Source organism: Cardiocondyla obscurior, linkage group LG11, assembly GCF_019399895.1.
Source record: "Cardiocondyla obscurior isolate alpha-2009 linkage group LG11, Cobs3.1, whole genome shotgun sequence".
NCBI lineage: Eukaryota > Metazoa > Arthropoda > Insecta > Hymenoptera > Formicidae > Cardiocondyla > Cardiocondyla obscurior.
Window position 1 is genome coordinate 3206167 of NC_091874.1, and position 15853 is coordinate 3222019.

General features: G+C 33.0%; 3 protein-coding genes across 5 annotated transcripts in view; 2 read left to right on the forward strand and 1 right to left on the reverse strand.

Moving 5' to 3' along the window:
• The first annotated feature begins 143 nt into the window (after positions 1-143).
• LOC139106456 (zinc finger protein 706) lies at positions 144-1916 on the forward strand. 2 transcript variants are annotated; one of them, XM_070663242.1, is made up of 3 exons: positions 144-285; positions 572-716; positions 790-1916. In XM_070663242.1, the coding sequence occupies exons 2-3, from the start codon at positions 573-575 to the stop codon at positions 877-879; spliced, it is 234 nt and encodes a 77-aa protein (XP_070519343.1). In that variant the 5' UTR covers positions 144-285; position 572; the 3' UTR covers positions 880-1916. The 2 variants fall into 2 exon arrangements, with proteins under 2 accessions (XP_070519343.1, XP_070519344.1); XM_070663243.1 differs by lacking the exon at positions 144-285 and adding an exon at positions 295-449.
• A 1121-nt stretch (positions 1917-3037) lies between these two features.
• Positions 3038-6335, forward strand: Gnmt (Glycine N-methyltransferase). Its single transcript, XM_070663227.1, has 5 exons — positions 3038-3147; positions 4196-4559; positions 5405-5540; positions 5675-5795; positions 5873-6335. The coding sequence occupies exons 2-5, from the start codon at positions 4226-4228 to the stop codon at positions 6161-6163; spliced, it is 882 nt and encodes a 293-aa protein (XP_070519328.1). The 5' UTR covers positions 3038-3147; positions 4196-4225; the 3' UTR covers positions 6164-6335.
• The window catches only part of Eag (ether a go-go), a 51360-nt gene continuing 41746 nt past the window's right edge, over positions 6240-15853 (reverse strand). For both annotated transcript variants that reach the window (XM_070663198.1, XM_070663197.1), the window contains exons 12-13: positions 13500-13657; positions 6240-13335 (exon numbers count right to left, since the gene is read on the reverse strand). In XM_070663198.1, the coding sequence (XP_070519299.1) occupies positions 12353-13335; positions 13500-13657 (1141 nt within the window). In that variant the 3' untranslated portion in view covers positions 6240-12352. The remainder of the gene's footprint in view (positions 13336-13499; positions 13658-15853) is intronic.

The following is a 15853-nucleotide window of genomic DNA, read 5'->3' on the forward strand; positions in this document are numbered from 1 at the left end:
ACAGCTCCTCCGGATGATACACGAGCCTCTAAGCTTTCTCGCGGCGAGATGCGCCTTTCTTTCTCTACTGTCTGCTCTGTAGAAAGTTTACCCCGCACTTTTTTTTCCAGCGGTCGAAAGTGACCTTATACCTTGCTCCGGGCACCGCTTCTGGCGTGATAGCGGTGGCAATTGCATGATTAAAGGCTGCAGCGGGAAAGGCACGCAGACGGTTTCAACGAACGAGTGTAATTTTAGCGAGTAAATTCGGCAGGCACTCGGGATCGTGATACTTCAACAAACTAGGTACAGTACAGTACTGTTCTGTATTTTAATTTAAAAAATGCTAGTCAGCTGGGAAGGTAGAAGAGACATAAGGAGTATCTTGTTCTGTTGACAGACAATTTGTTTTACTGGCAACTGTTAAACAATTGATTTGTCAGTTTTATCTTAGGATAGATACTAGTCAGGTACTACTTATTAATATTTTAATAAATTTAATCACATATGTTTAGAAATTCCAAAGAAAAACGAGGTACTGGTATCATTAACATTAAACTTTAGCATATCTAATTGTAGATTTTTGTTTCAGAATGGCTCGTGGACAACAGAAAATACAATCTCAAGCTAAGGCGGCAGAAAAAAGTGCAAAGCTGAAAAAACAACAAGGACATAGTGCAAATGACCAAAAAAAGGCAGCACAGAAAGCACTTGTGCATGTGTGTAGTGTATGCAAGGTGAGAATTTTGATCTCTGGATTATTGGATACTTATTAATATAAATTTACATACATTTTTTTCCTATTTGTAGGCTCAAATGCCAGATCCTAAAACTTACAAGCAACACTTTGAGAATAAACATCCCAAGAATGATCTGCCAGATGATTTGAAAAATGTATGAGGGTACGAACAGTCGTAAAGTGAGGACTGGGTGACAGAGCAAGGAAAATTTGCTGCAACTGACAAAGTGATATAGTTCAACATTCATCTGATCATTGCATAGTTTCAGAAAATGAATTAAATCTTGTTAGTGTTTTAACTAATCTATCGCACTCGACAGATTGTTGTGCACGAGTCAGAATGTTAAACGTAATTGATGATTTACTTATTGAAAAATCTTGATTTGTAAACATTTGTTCACGTCATACAATCAATAATTTTCACATAAGCGTTACATTTGGAGAGATTCTGTGTATATTTCTAAATAAAGTTCGTAAATTTGATGAAATTTTGAAGCACTTTAGTGCAAAAAAATGCAATACCGTTGACTTCTAATTTCTGTTAAGAAGAAAGATGATATATAAGAGTAATATAAATAATGAAATAGAATTTTTAATCATTGTACATTAAGAAAAGAACTCGTCAAAGTGTCAAGTTCTTTATAACACGTTATTACTTGAAATCGTTGATAGAAAAAAAAAAAAAAGAAAAGAGAATATTTGCACGTTATAGATTTTAGTTCCATAATTTTTTATCTTTATGATAAGAATATTTCCATCTCTAATTCGGTGGATTTAATTAATAGTTATAAAGGTTTATAAAAGCATTCTTTAAATTGCAAAAGATTAAATAATACATAACAATTTTTAACTACATGACTGCCAATTTATAATTGATTGTATTGTATGCTCTTTAAAATAAGAATTAACCTAATTAAAATAGATATATTGGAGAAGTCCTTCCCTTTACATTTGTAACATTTTATTTCTACTAACGATTTGTCATTTGTATTATACCGAGCTATCTGCAGACACGCTTAATTCCTCTTGATTATAAAATAATATTAATGCATTTTTATGCTCAAAATGTGTAGTACTTAAAATATTGTAATTAACTAAGAATAATTGATTCGTTCTACGTTATCACATATTTACGTCATTATAAGAAACCTAAGAATATGTTCTGTTGGCTTTAATAAAGAATCCATTATTCTTGGAATGTAATATTGTTAATATATTTTAGAACGCAATTTTTTTACATACGAAACATGCGTCGAACGTGTGTTTATTGCACGTCTACTTACACGTTTGCAATCTCGCCACACACATATTGCGTAAACGAAAATATACGTATTCAATCCGGTTACGATTATCTTTTACAGATACGATGTATTTGCCCGCCACAGATCGTTGACTTTTGCAAGTCACACATCACAAGTCGCTTGCGTTATATCGGAATTAATTTTCGCGAGAATAATGACGTTGTAAGATGTACCATGACGTAATAAATTCTATACTGTTGCAATGTTTCTCAGATGTGTAACGAAATATTATTAACGATGGTCGCGATATTAATTTGTAAAATTTATTCTACATTTTGTTATAAAAATCTATCGGTAATTACAATAATCGGTATATCAATTTTGAAGTTTTAATTTCTTATAGCTCGATTGTTTGCGAATGTATGTACTACATACGCAAATAGCGAGCATATCTCACTATTGGAAGAAAGAGAATAATTAATATAACAAATTAAAATTCTGCCAAAGATCCAAAAAATTCATAGTGCATAGACAAGAATAGTTAATTACACAATGATGACAGTATCTCTTACAGCGGCTTCTTACATTAAAAATAAAAGACCTATCTCTTTCGATAATTTCCGAAGCTTTCGAAACTGTTTTTTTTAATACATGCCTTGCGTCATCACAGTATTATTTATTAATCATCACGTACACATTTTTTTGCAGCTAATAAAAATCAGTAAAAATTCTAGCTGCGTAAAGAAAATTAATCGAGTTGCACACAAGACTGACTAGTGATATTTAATTGATAATCGAACAAAATAAAGACACTTGCTAATTGCTCGAATGCAATTAGTCACTTGCGATCGTAGGCTTGGTGCCCGGGATTGTCGAAAGTCAGAAGGTGTCACGATCATCGCGGTGGGTTGCAACCGTTTGCTTTTATCAAATGTTACTAAACCGAATCATCAATGTCACATGGAAACTTACATCACATTGAGAAGTAATCCAATAATAGTCATTAGCACGGCAGTGTATGAGTTTGCGCGATTCCGCGCACACTATCGCGATTCTTATATATCACGACGTATATAAACGCGACGATTGCTATGTCACGGGCAGTTTTCACTCATATAAAGAACGATTTTCGTAGCGATATTCAACGTCATACGAGAGCTGCGTAATTTTTTCATCATCAAGTTAAAGGTACAATATCTGGTAGAAGAAAAAATAACCAGTTTAAAACTAAAAAAATATCTTAAATTTAGATTTTAATTTTTCTAAATTATTAAAGTAATTCGAAAAGAAAAAAAAATTAATAAACTCTTTAAATACAAACGCTAGTAATAGCAGAAAATTAAAAATGTATTCTTCCACACCTTTATTCATTTCTAATTTTGACTCAAACGATTATTGTTTAAAAAATCGAGCTAACCGTACAATCTATTAATTAATAATAAAAAGAAATATTAGTGACATATGTTAAAACTGCGAGTGTATGATTTAATCATTTGATCAATTTCACGTGTTAATTATCAATAACGTTATATTGAATAATTAACTACCGGGCATTGTGTGAAAGTTATTATCGAGAGGCATTATTGTGTATTAATATCGGTTGTTATAATGAATCCTTCCGCTGTCATTGCTCGAGTTTCTCTGACGCAGAGTTGCATAATTAACACGTTTAATTAATCGCGTGATTACGCGGCTGCTTTCGTGTTTAATCTTGCACAAGATCGTCACCGGTGTTCAATCAGAGCGCATCGACGTCCTCGGGAGAAATAGAAAATGCTAGAGACGATGGAATTATTCCCGACGGGCGCATTGGTATCAGATAACGTGGATGGAGAGATCACCCTTCTCTTGTTAACCCTCTGTTAAACCCCAACGCGCGCTTGACTTGTGTCAGGAGTCCTCGATAACGTTACGCGAGATAACGATAATTTATACGAAACCCTGTAACGACGAAGCCACCTTGGCCGATCTCGCGGATAAAATTTTGTTCCACAATGCATGATTAAGCTTTCTTATTAAAATTAGACTTGTAAATTAAATCAAGATTATAAAAAGAACTTAATATATTAGCGGGAGATAAAACGCGAGGCGATACAAAGATAATCAGCTAGAAATTATGTGATCAATATATGAGATATTCTTTTCTTTTTTTTTTTTCCTTAATTTTATTGCCAAGTTTTATAATTTGGCTTTTATATTAATTACGTTTTTTCTAAGACTCGCGTTGTTTCCATAGCTCTGTTTCGCAAAGTTCTATTTCCGCGGGATGGTGGATTCCGTGTTTCGCACCCGTTCCTTTGGCACACCAGCCGAGGGTGTTAACGATCAATATGCGGACGGTAGAGCGGCAAAGGTCTGGGAGATATTCATCGGTGATAAAAAGCAACGCACCCAAAACTATCGGGATTTCCTGGTGGGCTTGCTACGACAGAAGGGATGCCGACGAATATTGGACGTAGCCTGCGGTACTGGCGTCGATTCCGTGATGCTCCTGGAGGAAGGTTTTGAAGTCGTCAGCGTCGATGCTTCCGACAAAATGCTCAAGCACGCGCTAAAATCCAGATGGGATCGAAGAAAGGAGCATGCCTTTGACAACTGGGGTGAGCAAGTTAAAACGTTTAGCTGAACGTCTCAGATTTAAAAAGATTTACGAGAAATTAAAGAAAAATGAAATGGCTAAGATTCTTTAAAGCGCAAATAGCATAGTAAGTAAGCGCTTTGAAATATGGAAACACGAAACAACATCTTGATGCAAGAGTTGTCTTTGTTTCGATTGAGAAATACGATAACGACGTAATTACAAAAATTTAAACATATTTCATCGACTTAAGATTGTAGATTCAACAATAAAACAAGTAAATAATATTCTTTCTGCGTGTCGATAAAAATTGTTATTAACGCACATACTAACGCACATTATGTTATACGTAGATACACATATTGTATGATTATTGAGAAATATCAAAACCAAATTTAGTATAGTTTAAAACACAGCCGTTATATAAGGCTTAAAAATGCTGGGTCACTTATCGTTACATTGGAATATTTTATCAGTAATAGAAGTATACTAAAAAAAGGGATTTTTATACTTATCAGCAAAGGTCAATCATGAACATTCGTTTTCTATTTGTTAGCCTTCGACCTCGTGATTTCAATCACGTTAAACTAAAAATAACTAATGCATATGCCAATAAAATTGACGTAAATTATATATCGATGCTATATGGAAAGCTATGCTAGTAATAATTGACAAATTTATATATTAATTATTAGCATTTTAAATATTTTTAATTTTTAAAATATTATTATGAAATGACATTCACGATAAAGCTCTGAGAATAAAGCAAAGAGATTTTTCTATTAATATCAATTTTTAGTCTCTTATAAATTTGTTAAGAAATGTACCTTTGTAATTATTTATTAATTAATTTTTTTATCGTGACAGTGATCGAAGAAGCGAATTGGCTAACTCTACCTAGTGATATTAGTCACCTTATCGGAGAGGGTTTCGATGCCGTTATATGTTTGGGAAACAGCTTCGCTCACATGCCCGATTCTTTCGACGATCAGAGAGAGCAAAGGTATTCATTATATTAAATTATTTTAAATCAATATTTTCTCTCGTTGATATTCGGAATATTGACTCTTGAATCGTGGATCGTAGAATTTAATTAAGCAAAAATAAATTAATAAAATTATTTGTAAAATTTTCTAGACAAGCCTTGGCAAATTTTGAACGTTGTGTAAAGCCGGGTGGTTTACTGCTCATCGATCACAGAAATTACGATTACATCATCACAACCGGCAGCACTCCTCCAAAATGCATATATTATAATGTAAGTATTATTAATAAAAATTATATAATTTTATTTAAAAAAATTTTATGTTAAAGTGTCAATTTTTTGTATCGCAGAGCAACCACATGACGGACATTAAGACATCGGTGCTATATGTAGCTGGAAAACCAAAGATTATCACTATGGATTACATGATCGCTCTAGATGAGGAAAATAACAAAGAAAATTCCGAATATATTAGTGAATTTAGGTTGTCGTATTATCCTCACAGATTGACAATTTTTAGCGACATGCTGACTGAAATATTCAGTCACAAAGCGAAACACACCATTTACGCTGATTTTAAATCGCTTAATCAAGTGAAAAATCCTGGGTTTTACATTCACGTCCTGGAAAAACATCGTTAAAGTGAGATATGGATAAAAATAGTTATTACAATTACTATTCATTATAATTAAATCATAAGTATCTACCTTCTATGTCAAATAATTTTTTTTTTTTTAATTAACAAGTCTATTTATTTTTATTGAGTTTTCTTTAGTTATATTAAATTTATTGAGTTATACAACTAAGAAATAATGTCTATGACTTATCGTTGATTCGTATTACAATATTCAATTCTTTTTTTGTAGTAAAATTGAGACAATAATGTCCTTTTCAGTGGTATAACTCAATATTAAGTAAACTCTTACTTTTAACCCTCAAATCTTTTTTACTATACTAAATTATTTAATTAGAATTACATAATAAATTTAATAATTGTAAAATTTTAACAAATATATTTTATGTATATAAATTTAATATAAAAGTTCTTAATTTATGTAAATAAAGAAAAATAAAAAAATACGAATAACTAATCACGTTCGCGAATATATTTCAGAAGGAAACACACGGAAGGTATAGGTTTTATTATTTTTATTATAAGTTTGAAAGCAGCTTTTTCATTGAGTATTCTAGCCAGGCTTCGTTCGATGCTACAATTTGATTTTTCAAGGAGATTCTTCGAGCGATCATTGAAGACGATTTGCTGAATATTTTGGACGTATATTTTTATATTTTCGTGCTTGTTCTTTTTCTTTCTCGCGTGGTTTTTACAGTCGACGCTTCGAGCAAATCTGCAAATTTACGGACAATAGGAAGACTAAATATCTGCTGAACGCAAATCCATTATCCTATACGACTTCTACTTTTACATATGTATAATTGATCGTAAATGTAACGATGCAATTTATACAAAAAGTACAATAAATCGTTGAATTAAATCATTCTCTCGTAACGTCATTGCTGCCGATTTCAGCATCACGTTTTCTTTCCACTCGGGAATTGGCATCGGAGTACATGAGATACATATCGTCGGTTCATATAATCAATCATCAATGATCGTTCCAACTTCGAATTATCGACGTAGAAGTTGTTCTCGCATATTGATATTTAGATTCACCCCCGAGATCGCTTTCTATTGAGCTCCATGAAGCTTTACAAGAATCCCACACGTGAAGAGTGGTCGCGGTATCGTAGAAATCGAACACCCGAAAGAGATTAATGATTTAGTAGGCAATTTTAAGAGAAAGGAACTGCGATGAGAAAGTGAGGGAGAACGAGGACTATGAAAGACGCGTGAATCAAGTTCAATTCAATTTGATTTCGTTCGATTTCTTCGGTTCACATAATTTCTACAGCATTGCGAGAACGCGGGGGATGATTTTCGTCGGAAAAGTGGCTGAAGAGGACGATAATTTACAAGGCCAAGGATTTGTGTTACGAGTGCAACGAACTGCCCATATAGAAAAATGGACGAAGTGTTATAGCAAAAATTTTTCCCCCCTTCTATCAATATATGTATATTATACGTATGTATGTATTTATATATTTATAATTTTTCTGTTCTCCATCATTTTTTCTTTTTCTTTTTTTTTATCCATGAAATTCGTATAATACCTATTATAGCTTTTTCGACGGTCGTTGCGAACACTCTAATTATCATCGTCGTATTGAATTTCCCTATATTTAAGGCTCTCAAGATCGCGTACAATGATTGTGACATGCTATTTAGCGTGTCGCAACTGTATACATAAAAAACATAATGGTAATATACGTAAATTATACCATTTTGAAATTTATTTTAATCAACGTCGCGTGAGACAAAAAAAATGTACTGAGATTCGAATCGCCGCTTTTTTTTATGATTCTTATTAAAATTAATTTATACCGAAAGATGTATGAATATCGCTAAAACCAGTTTTGATGATAAAATACGATACATTTAATTCTAACGCAGCTCTTTTTCGCTTAATCTAAAATGTAAAGCTTAATATAATAATATATATGATAATATGAGAATAATATATGTAACTTCGTGTTTTTTCTTTTCTTTTCTTTTTTTTTAATAATTAATGATCAAAGATAGTAAAGCTTTCGCAGCAACTTTCGAACGCGAATTTGTACATGCCGTATAGAGTAACTCTGTAACGAGTCGCGAGAATTGACTTGCTTCTTGAAACCTCGCTTCGAACGAATAAAAGCACGTAAGAAGGTAAGGTCAGAGACGACAATTGACAGTTATGACATTGTCGTTCGAATGATGATTGTTCGTATTATTGCAAAGTAGCTGATATAAAATATCGTATTGCATTTACACTCTCTCGTTTACGCCCAATAATGTTCTCATGGCTGCACAATGTGAATCACGAAAGATGTTCTCACAAAGAACACATATATATCGCATATAAATTTTGTGGCAAATTAATTTAATTAAAAAAAAAAACAAAAGAACTTTTCACAAATTCAAAATTTTTGCAAATGTTCGGAATAAGTAAAAATTATTATTGAACGATGACAGTGAGATTAAAATATTCTCGTCAAACGGAGGCAAATCGCAAACGAAGAGTATTACTTTTTTTATAATTGTACGCAGGCACATTTGTTCTTATACGCCGATTTTTGCTTCTCTCGCGCGACTTTTTCTACAAAATTGCGCAATATTTAACGAGCTTTTTTTTTTTTTGCTCAATTGTATACTCTTTATTTTTTTTAATGTGTGTAACAGATATAAAGTTACTTATATACTTGTATTTGCTCAAAGCTGTATCACGTTATACCTAATTAAAGATTAAGCAGATAATTCAATTAGCTTTGAACAAGCAAGAGTAACAAATTGGCAAAATTTGTATTTTATTACTAATTCTTTCAATTATATTCTTCGTTTAATTTTCATTTTCAGTTTCTTTTAATTTTTGTGTCGTACATTTGGTTTCAGATTTTAACTTAAACGTTAAGTTTTTTTCACTGTTCTGCTGGAGATGATACTGCACCATTAATATATATAAATTAATTGGATAACAAAATACAAACTTACGCATTTATAATCATAGCTGTACATTTAATCTGCTACTTGCACTTCGATGAATTAAAAGTATGTTGCTGCGTTTGACGATAACAAATAAAAATAGCGGATAACCTTTTTCAAATTAACTGGAATTACAACCATAAAGTAATTATTTAAACAATGAAGCGCTGATAACTTGAATATTGGGTTTTCATCGCGTGCGTTTCAATATTGCATTTTTAAGCTTTTTATTACTGTGAAGGAAGTTGTAAAAGGCAGTTGTAATTGACAAAATAGATTTTTATTTATTATTAACTTCCTTCATCGCGCTGTACAAATTGCGGATTGCATTTAAATATTTTGCAAGTTCTAATATTTATATATATGTATTGTATAAAATAGTAAAAATGCTCGATTTTGTGATAATCAATTATAATGTATAATAGTATTGTATTGAATTAAATGCGTCATAATTAATATATTTAGTTGCTTTTGAAATAAGTGGTTTATAGTTAATATAGGGAAAAATTGCCGATATTATATCGGCTCTTAAATTGTACCATTTTTATATTTTATACAATTTAAGAGCCGGTACAATATCGACGACTTTCCTCTATTTCAATTAATTGCCATTTAAAATAAATTTATACGTATATATCAGTCATTGAAACGCACGGATGTGATAATTTATATAATTGTAAATCGAATTTACATAAATGTAGTCTTATCGTTAAAACTGAGCGAAAATTGCAAAATTCGGGCATTTTAGCGTATAATAATCCGCGCGATATGATTAGTGCATGAAAAATTTCAGCGTACCGCTATTTAAATATCGAGGCGCGATAGATTCAATTGTTTACCATTGGCTTAATTACTACAATTTCAACAGTGTTAAATCTTTTTCTTTGCGTATAAGTATATAAACTATGATAGAGCCAGCTATATCGTTTCTGTCTCTACAATCTATTTAACAAAGTCCTCGAGTTTTCGATAATCCTTATTTTTCTCATAACATGAAATTATATATATCTCTATTTATATATATATTTTTTTTTCTTCTTTATCTCTTATACTATTTATATTTATATATATATGTACACGCGTAAATATATATGTATGTATATTTTACGTGTATGCACGCATTTGTGTCTATACTTTCGATTTAATCAAACGTTTTCGATGACGAGAATTGTGTCTTTGCTCTTCACAGTTATTTGGAATAGAAAAATACCAATTTCTCCTAATTGCATTGACTAGAAAGGGATTAAATCGTAGAAATTAAAAATAATAATGCAAAAGCACACCACTATTGATGCACGTCAAATGTGTCGTCTAGTCTTTACAAACAGCAATGGCAAGTAATTCAAATTTACTTAATTATGATAATTCAAACACAGTTCAATAAAAATTTGCAATAGATTGTGTGATTGTCAGCTCATATTATTAATATTTAGCAAAGACGCCATTCTTGTCTGCAGCAGTAGCACGCTTTTTACTGTATGGTCAATGATTATATGCAAATATATATACACGTCATATTACAAGATATATATACATCTAATATTGCTGTTTTGGCTTCGTATGTATACTATACGAGTTTGCGAACGTAACACCATTCTTGTATAATAATTACTATTTGCATGAGAGATTTCTCTTGATAAATTCCAATGATTATTTGTCGAGTACAATGAGACGATTATTTCAATTCGTATTTAATTTAATTTTTTTCGCTTTTCTGCTATAATTACTTCACTCTATTTGTTCGATATTATTCAATGCCGTTTAAATAAAAAGAGAAACAGATCTGAATATACATCTAATTAGAAAACTTTTAGATATTTTTTAATTAAAATAAAAATTCCTCTACTTATCAACTTGTCCAATCTATGTGTTAAAACGTTTGATTAATTTTTTCTTCAAAGGAAATTAATTTAATCAAGCTTTCGAGTTCAGGTACTTTGCTATTGCAATATTTTTTTATCTATAGGAAAATATATTTCAATACATGTGCTCTCAATCTGTTTTTTTTTCTTTTTTTTTTAAATAATTTAATTAATCGTGCAGAATAAATAAAAAATTAAAGTGCAGTATAAATACTTATATATGTTTAAAATTTCAATTATTAAAAATATGTATTTTAATTCATACTGTAAAAAAACAAAAAAATGTTCTTAAAACCATAATTGTAATTTTATTATTTTATAAATGTAAAATTTTAAGTGTTCTGTTTTATTGTTAGATTTTACTTTATACTTCTGTTACGTATTCTTAACAGCCCCGAGCCTAAAACAATTTATGATATTTGTTGAAAATTAATATACTTGGTCGGTTCTGATTATACTATCTTGATTGGTTAGACATCACCATTAAAAATTATATCACGAATCACATGTACGAATGCTTGGCTTAATAATTACAAAATGTCACGTTACCTCATTGAGAGTCACATTGGCTTGGTGTCGACACGAACCGTTCTTGTGGCCGGAGAGATGCTTAGAAATGTAGCGTAATTGCTATGATGCTACCGTAGATCTGTAATACGATGCATGTAAATTTATATATGTATATCTATGCGTAGAGTATATGTATGCGAGTGTGTGTCGTGTGTAAGTATACACTGGATACATTCCCTCAGAGAATTTCGATGTATCTCGAAAAAACTATCGCAAGCGAATATTTAAGACTGCATTATTTATACTGTTTCCTCCCTAATAGCGCTTTTGGCCATGTAAAATCACGCTGGCGTTTTATCGACACGAGATTTGTCTTATTTTTTCCTTTCACTCATTTTAAAAAGCAATTAACGAAAATGCAAAGCTTTTCTTCTTTAAATACGTATTATGTCTATCAGAGTCGATATATGGACTAATTATCGACACGTTATATTCGTTACTAACGACATTCGCTGTTCAAAAAGAAGCGGAGTCAACTTACTTAATATTTAATTGTGTCTCAATTGGAGAAATTCAGGCACACGTGAGGTGGCCGACAACTAAATTTTCCAGCTGCACTGATGAATCACTGTGTAACATGCCACCGTGCACGTACAAATATACAAACGAGAGAGTAATGAAATAGTAGCTATTGTTCGATGTATATACATGAACGTTTTAGAATAAGATAATCGCGAGCGCATTATTATACAGCGAATTCACGTCTTCATGGAAAGCTAAGCTATCAAGCGTATTGGATAATGAACCTTTTTTGACCGCGTCGCGGCAGATTGTCTCGAGAATAGGAAGAAAATAAATAACCGGCGCGAGAAAAACTTTCACAAATACTCCCTCGGTCTGGGCGGTGGTCTTTTACGATCGGATCTCTCGACACTCCTGTCCGTAACAGTCCTGTCAGCGGGACCACCGCTTGACTCACGATCGTCAGTACACTCGAGCATCTGCGTGGTTTCCGTGGCCTCTGAAGGACTCATTGGTTGCGTGGCGAGAGGGGCCAGCGGCGCAGCACCTTTGTTACGTGATTTACTGCGTCGCTTACGTAAAATAAGCGGCCCCAAAGCATTTGAGTCGTCACTGCGCGACGTGGAAGCCTGCGCTAATCGTTCCAACAGCTCCTTGTTGACATCCCGCGATGACGACGACTGATGGTGATGATGATGATGATGACGTTCCGTTGCCGTTGACTGTTCCCGATAACCCTCGCTCGGTGTCGTAGACGTCGACGTCGTAGCGATCGACGGTCTGTGCTCAGTGGTTTGAGTCGCGGACTGGACTAACGTTACGCCCGGGGTGACAGGCGACTGACTCTGGGCACCACTCAGGGTGAAGCTTGGAATCTTCTGCTGAGAACCGCCACTGCTACTGGACGATGATGTCCCGGTGACCGGCAATTTATTCATCAGCGCCTGCAGCATGTCTTCGAGTTTAGCCAACCGTTGATTTACTCTCTGAACTTCCAGCTTCAAATCCACCTTGACTTCCAGTACCGCAGCAAGAATCTCCCGCTCGTGACTCGGTTGCTGCGTAATCAAACCACCATCGTAACTCTCTAGACGTCGCAGCTGTAATTGCTTCGAGTCTACACTAAGAGTTGGTTGCTGTAGCGCTTGCTTTTGCTGTGCGTCCTTCTGATTTTCGTTGTCGCCGCCTTCTTCGATCGTGCCTCCCAATTTACCGAGCTTTGGGAAAACCTTGTTGGTACCGGTACTGGAACTCGGACGCGCATCTCTCGCGCTAAGAGAACGCTTGAATGTATCGCCGGCTGTGCCCGATTCACTACCGGTGTCTAAACTTGAACTACCTACAACGTTATAAAATTTTTTATCAAAATTGCGATTTTAAATGAAATTCTTTGATTATGCTTTAAACAATATTACATATTCTACTAATTTAATTACGCATTATCGTATTTAATTACGTAATCGTACAACATTCTAATTAATAGTAATTAATATTCCATTTTACCTAATAATCGACCCCACTTGCCGGGTCGTGTTTTTGTGATGGTTGTTCCACCTTCCTCGGTGGTAGACAACTTCTTAACATGCGACGTTTCGCCATCCTTGGCCTCCTTACCGTCGCCTTTTTCTACGTCGGCAGTGTGTTGTCTTTCGCGGCGAAACCTACATGAAATACAAAGAGAAAATGGTCACATAAATTTTTCTAGTACACAAGCATTTACAAAATATATTTACATACGAAGAGGAGAAGATACGATAAAGGCTGGTTATTCCCTAGATTTAAACCAGGGTAGCAAAGTATAAATGCAATGTAGAGGGGCAAGAGTGTAGGTGGCAAAAGGGGTGCTGGACAAAAGACCATTCTCACGTGAAAAATTTCATTTATCTATTGTTCTATATAAATTTATAGAGTTTTGTTCTGGCTTTCCGGCTCGATTAAATCTACGGTGCATCCCCGAACTAGTTCGAGGCCAAGCTAATCGAGTTATCATCATAGCGTAGAATACAGCCGCCTACTATCGAGAGCTAGAAAATGGGGAAATAACTCCGACTGGTTTGGCGATCGAGCGACTTACGATGTGACGTGCCTAGGATCCACGACGGTGGTAAACGACGTTGGCAAAATACATATATAAGAGGAAAACGGAAGAAAACGTTGGTAAATACTGATGGTGAATACCGGTTGATTTGTCGGGGAACATTTTTTACAAAGCACTTTCTACGAACAAGCTTTTTCAATCAGGATTCGTTTACCTCGCATTACCAATAACATCTAAGTCATCGAAGTTTCAATATTTCACGCTGATCACAAGTCTATTACGTACTACAAATTCTCAATTCGACTCGAATCGCAAGAATATATCTCGATTCAATATTTTCTTTAAAAAATTCTCAAGATGTGTATTTTTTATAGACTTCGTTGAATTGTATAAAAGAATTAATAAACCTTTAATAATAGATAAAGTAACAAATTGATTTTAAATTATTTAAGCTTAATATAAATTATATCGATAAATAATATTAAACTAGCTTTATTAAAAAGAAAAATTTATGACTCAGATCAGCGTCAACCAACGTTAATATTGGTATATTAATTTTTTTTATATATTACTTTTTAGAATAATAATAATATCGGGATGAGAAATTGCCTGACAAACTTTGGGAATGCCACTTTGTCGAACATAAACCCAGTGAATAGTTACGTAATTATTAATGCTGTCACAGCGCCTTTGTGAAAGAAGGTTCGCAGAGGCAGTGAAAAATATTATTAAAATTGCATTGCATGTGTCAAAGCACGCTCGTCCCTCCCAGATTTAATCAACGATTTATATATAATTTTTATTACTTTTTATTAAAGAAATACATTGACATAACGTTGATTAAAAAAAAAGTTTGATATTACCATGCATGTAAATTAAATGATGGCATTTATTATCAAACTGTAAGTCTTCTGATTATTATAAATTATTATAGAAATTACTGCAAAAAGTGAATATAAATAATTATTTATGCTATAAAGACAACTAGCATAGGACTGTCAAGAAAAAATTTTGGAAAAATAAGTAGCGATGTAAGCATATTGCATGTGAATTAGGCAGTTTTAAAATATAAATCATAGATGTATAAATTGCGAATAAGTGTATATAAAATCGTTGATAATTATATAATAAGAATTGAAAAAAAAGCAAAGTATTATAGCGATAAATCGTAAATGCAGCGTAATATTTGTTTTTTCTCTGGCATTCCAATAATTTCTCAGGCATCTGATAGTACTTTATATATGTTCGTACGTATATGCACTCTCATGAAGGTTCAATCCAATTACATAGAAGATAAAGAGAAATCTGAATACTAGAGTGTGTGCATTCGTCGCATGCACTTCACAGAAAAACCGAAGAAAATCAGATGCTCGTTAAAGCGTCATCAGGATTTCGGTAGTTTTTCTAGCTCGCCAACAGTACTGCGAGTTTGCGCGATTTTATCAATGATTAATAATTATATCCGTAGTCTTTAATCGTGCGATTGAGATATCGTTTGTTCGAAAAATATTAATTATTAATATTAAATTGAAATATATTGAATCGTATTGTACTCGACATTTTTTAATTTCGTTAACAAACCTTAAAAGAACTCTGAATGTTGCTATATTATTACAGCTACGTTATTTCGTTCTAGCGCTAAAGGAGAACAAAAACTGTACGAAATCCTGCAAATAGCGCTATGTGGTTCTGGCATTTAGTTATAAAATGTACATGATTATACGAAAAAATATGCATGACCTTGTGAAGCCATTATAATATACAGCACTCTAGCATTCATTAAAAATTGCAATGTAGTCATTAAAATATGATAATGATA

Coding starts and splice junctions, on each gene's coding strand:
- LOC139106456 (XM_070663242.1), top strand. CDS start 573: ATGGCTCGTGGACAACAGAAAATACAATCTCAAGCTAAGGCGGCAGAA. Junction 717..789: donor ATGTGTGTAGTGTATGCAAG/GTGAGAATTTTG, acceptor TCCTATTTGTAG/GCTCAAATGCCAGATCCTAA.
- Gnmt (XM_070663227.1), top strand. CDS start 4,226: ATGGTGGATTCCGTGTTTCGCACCCGTTCCTTTGGCACACCAGCCGAG. Junction 4,560..5,404: donor GCATGCCTTTGACAACTGGG/GTGAGCAAGTTA, acceptor TTATCGTGACAG/TGATCGAAGAAGCGAATTGG. Junction 5,541..5,674: donor GACGATCAGAGAGAGCAAAG/GTATTCATTATA, acceptor AAAATTTTCTAG/ACAAGCCTTGGCAAATTTTG.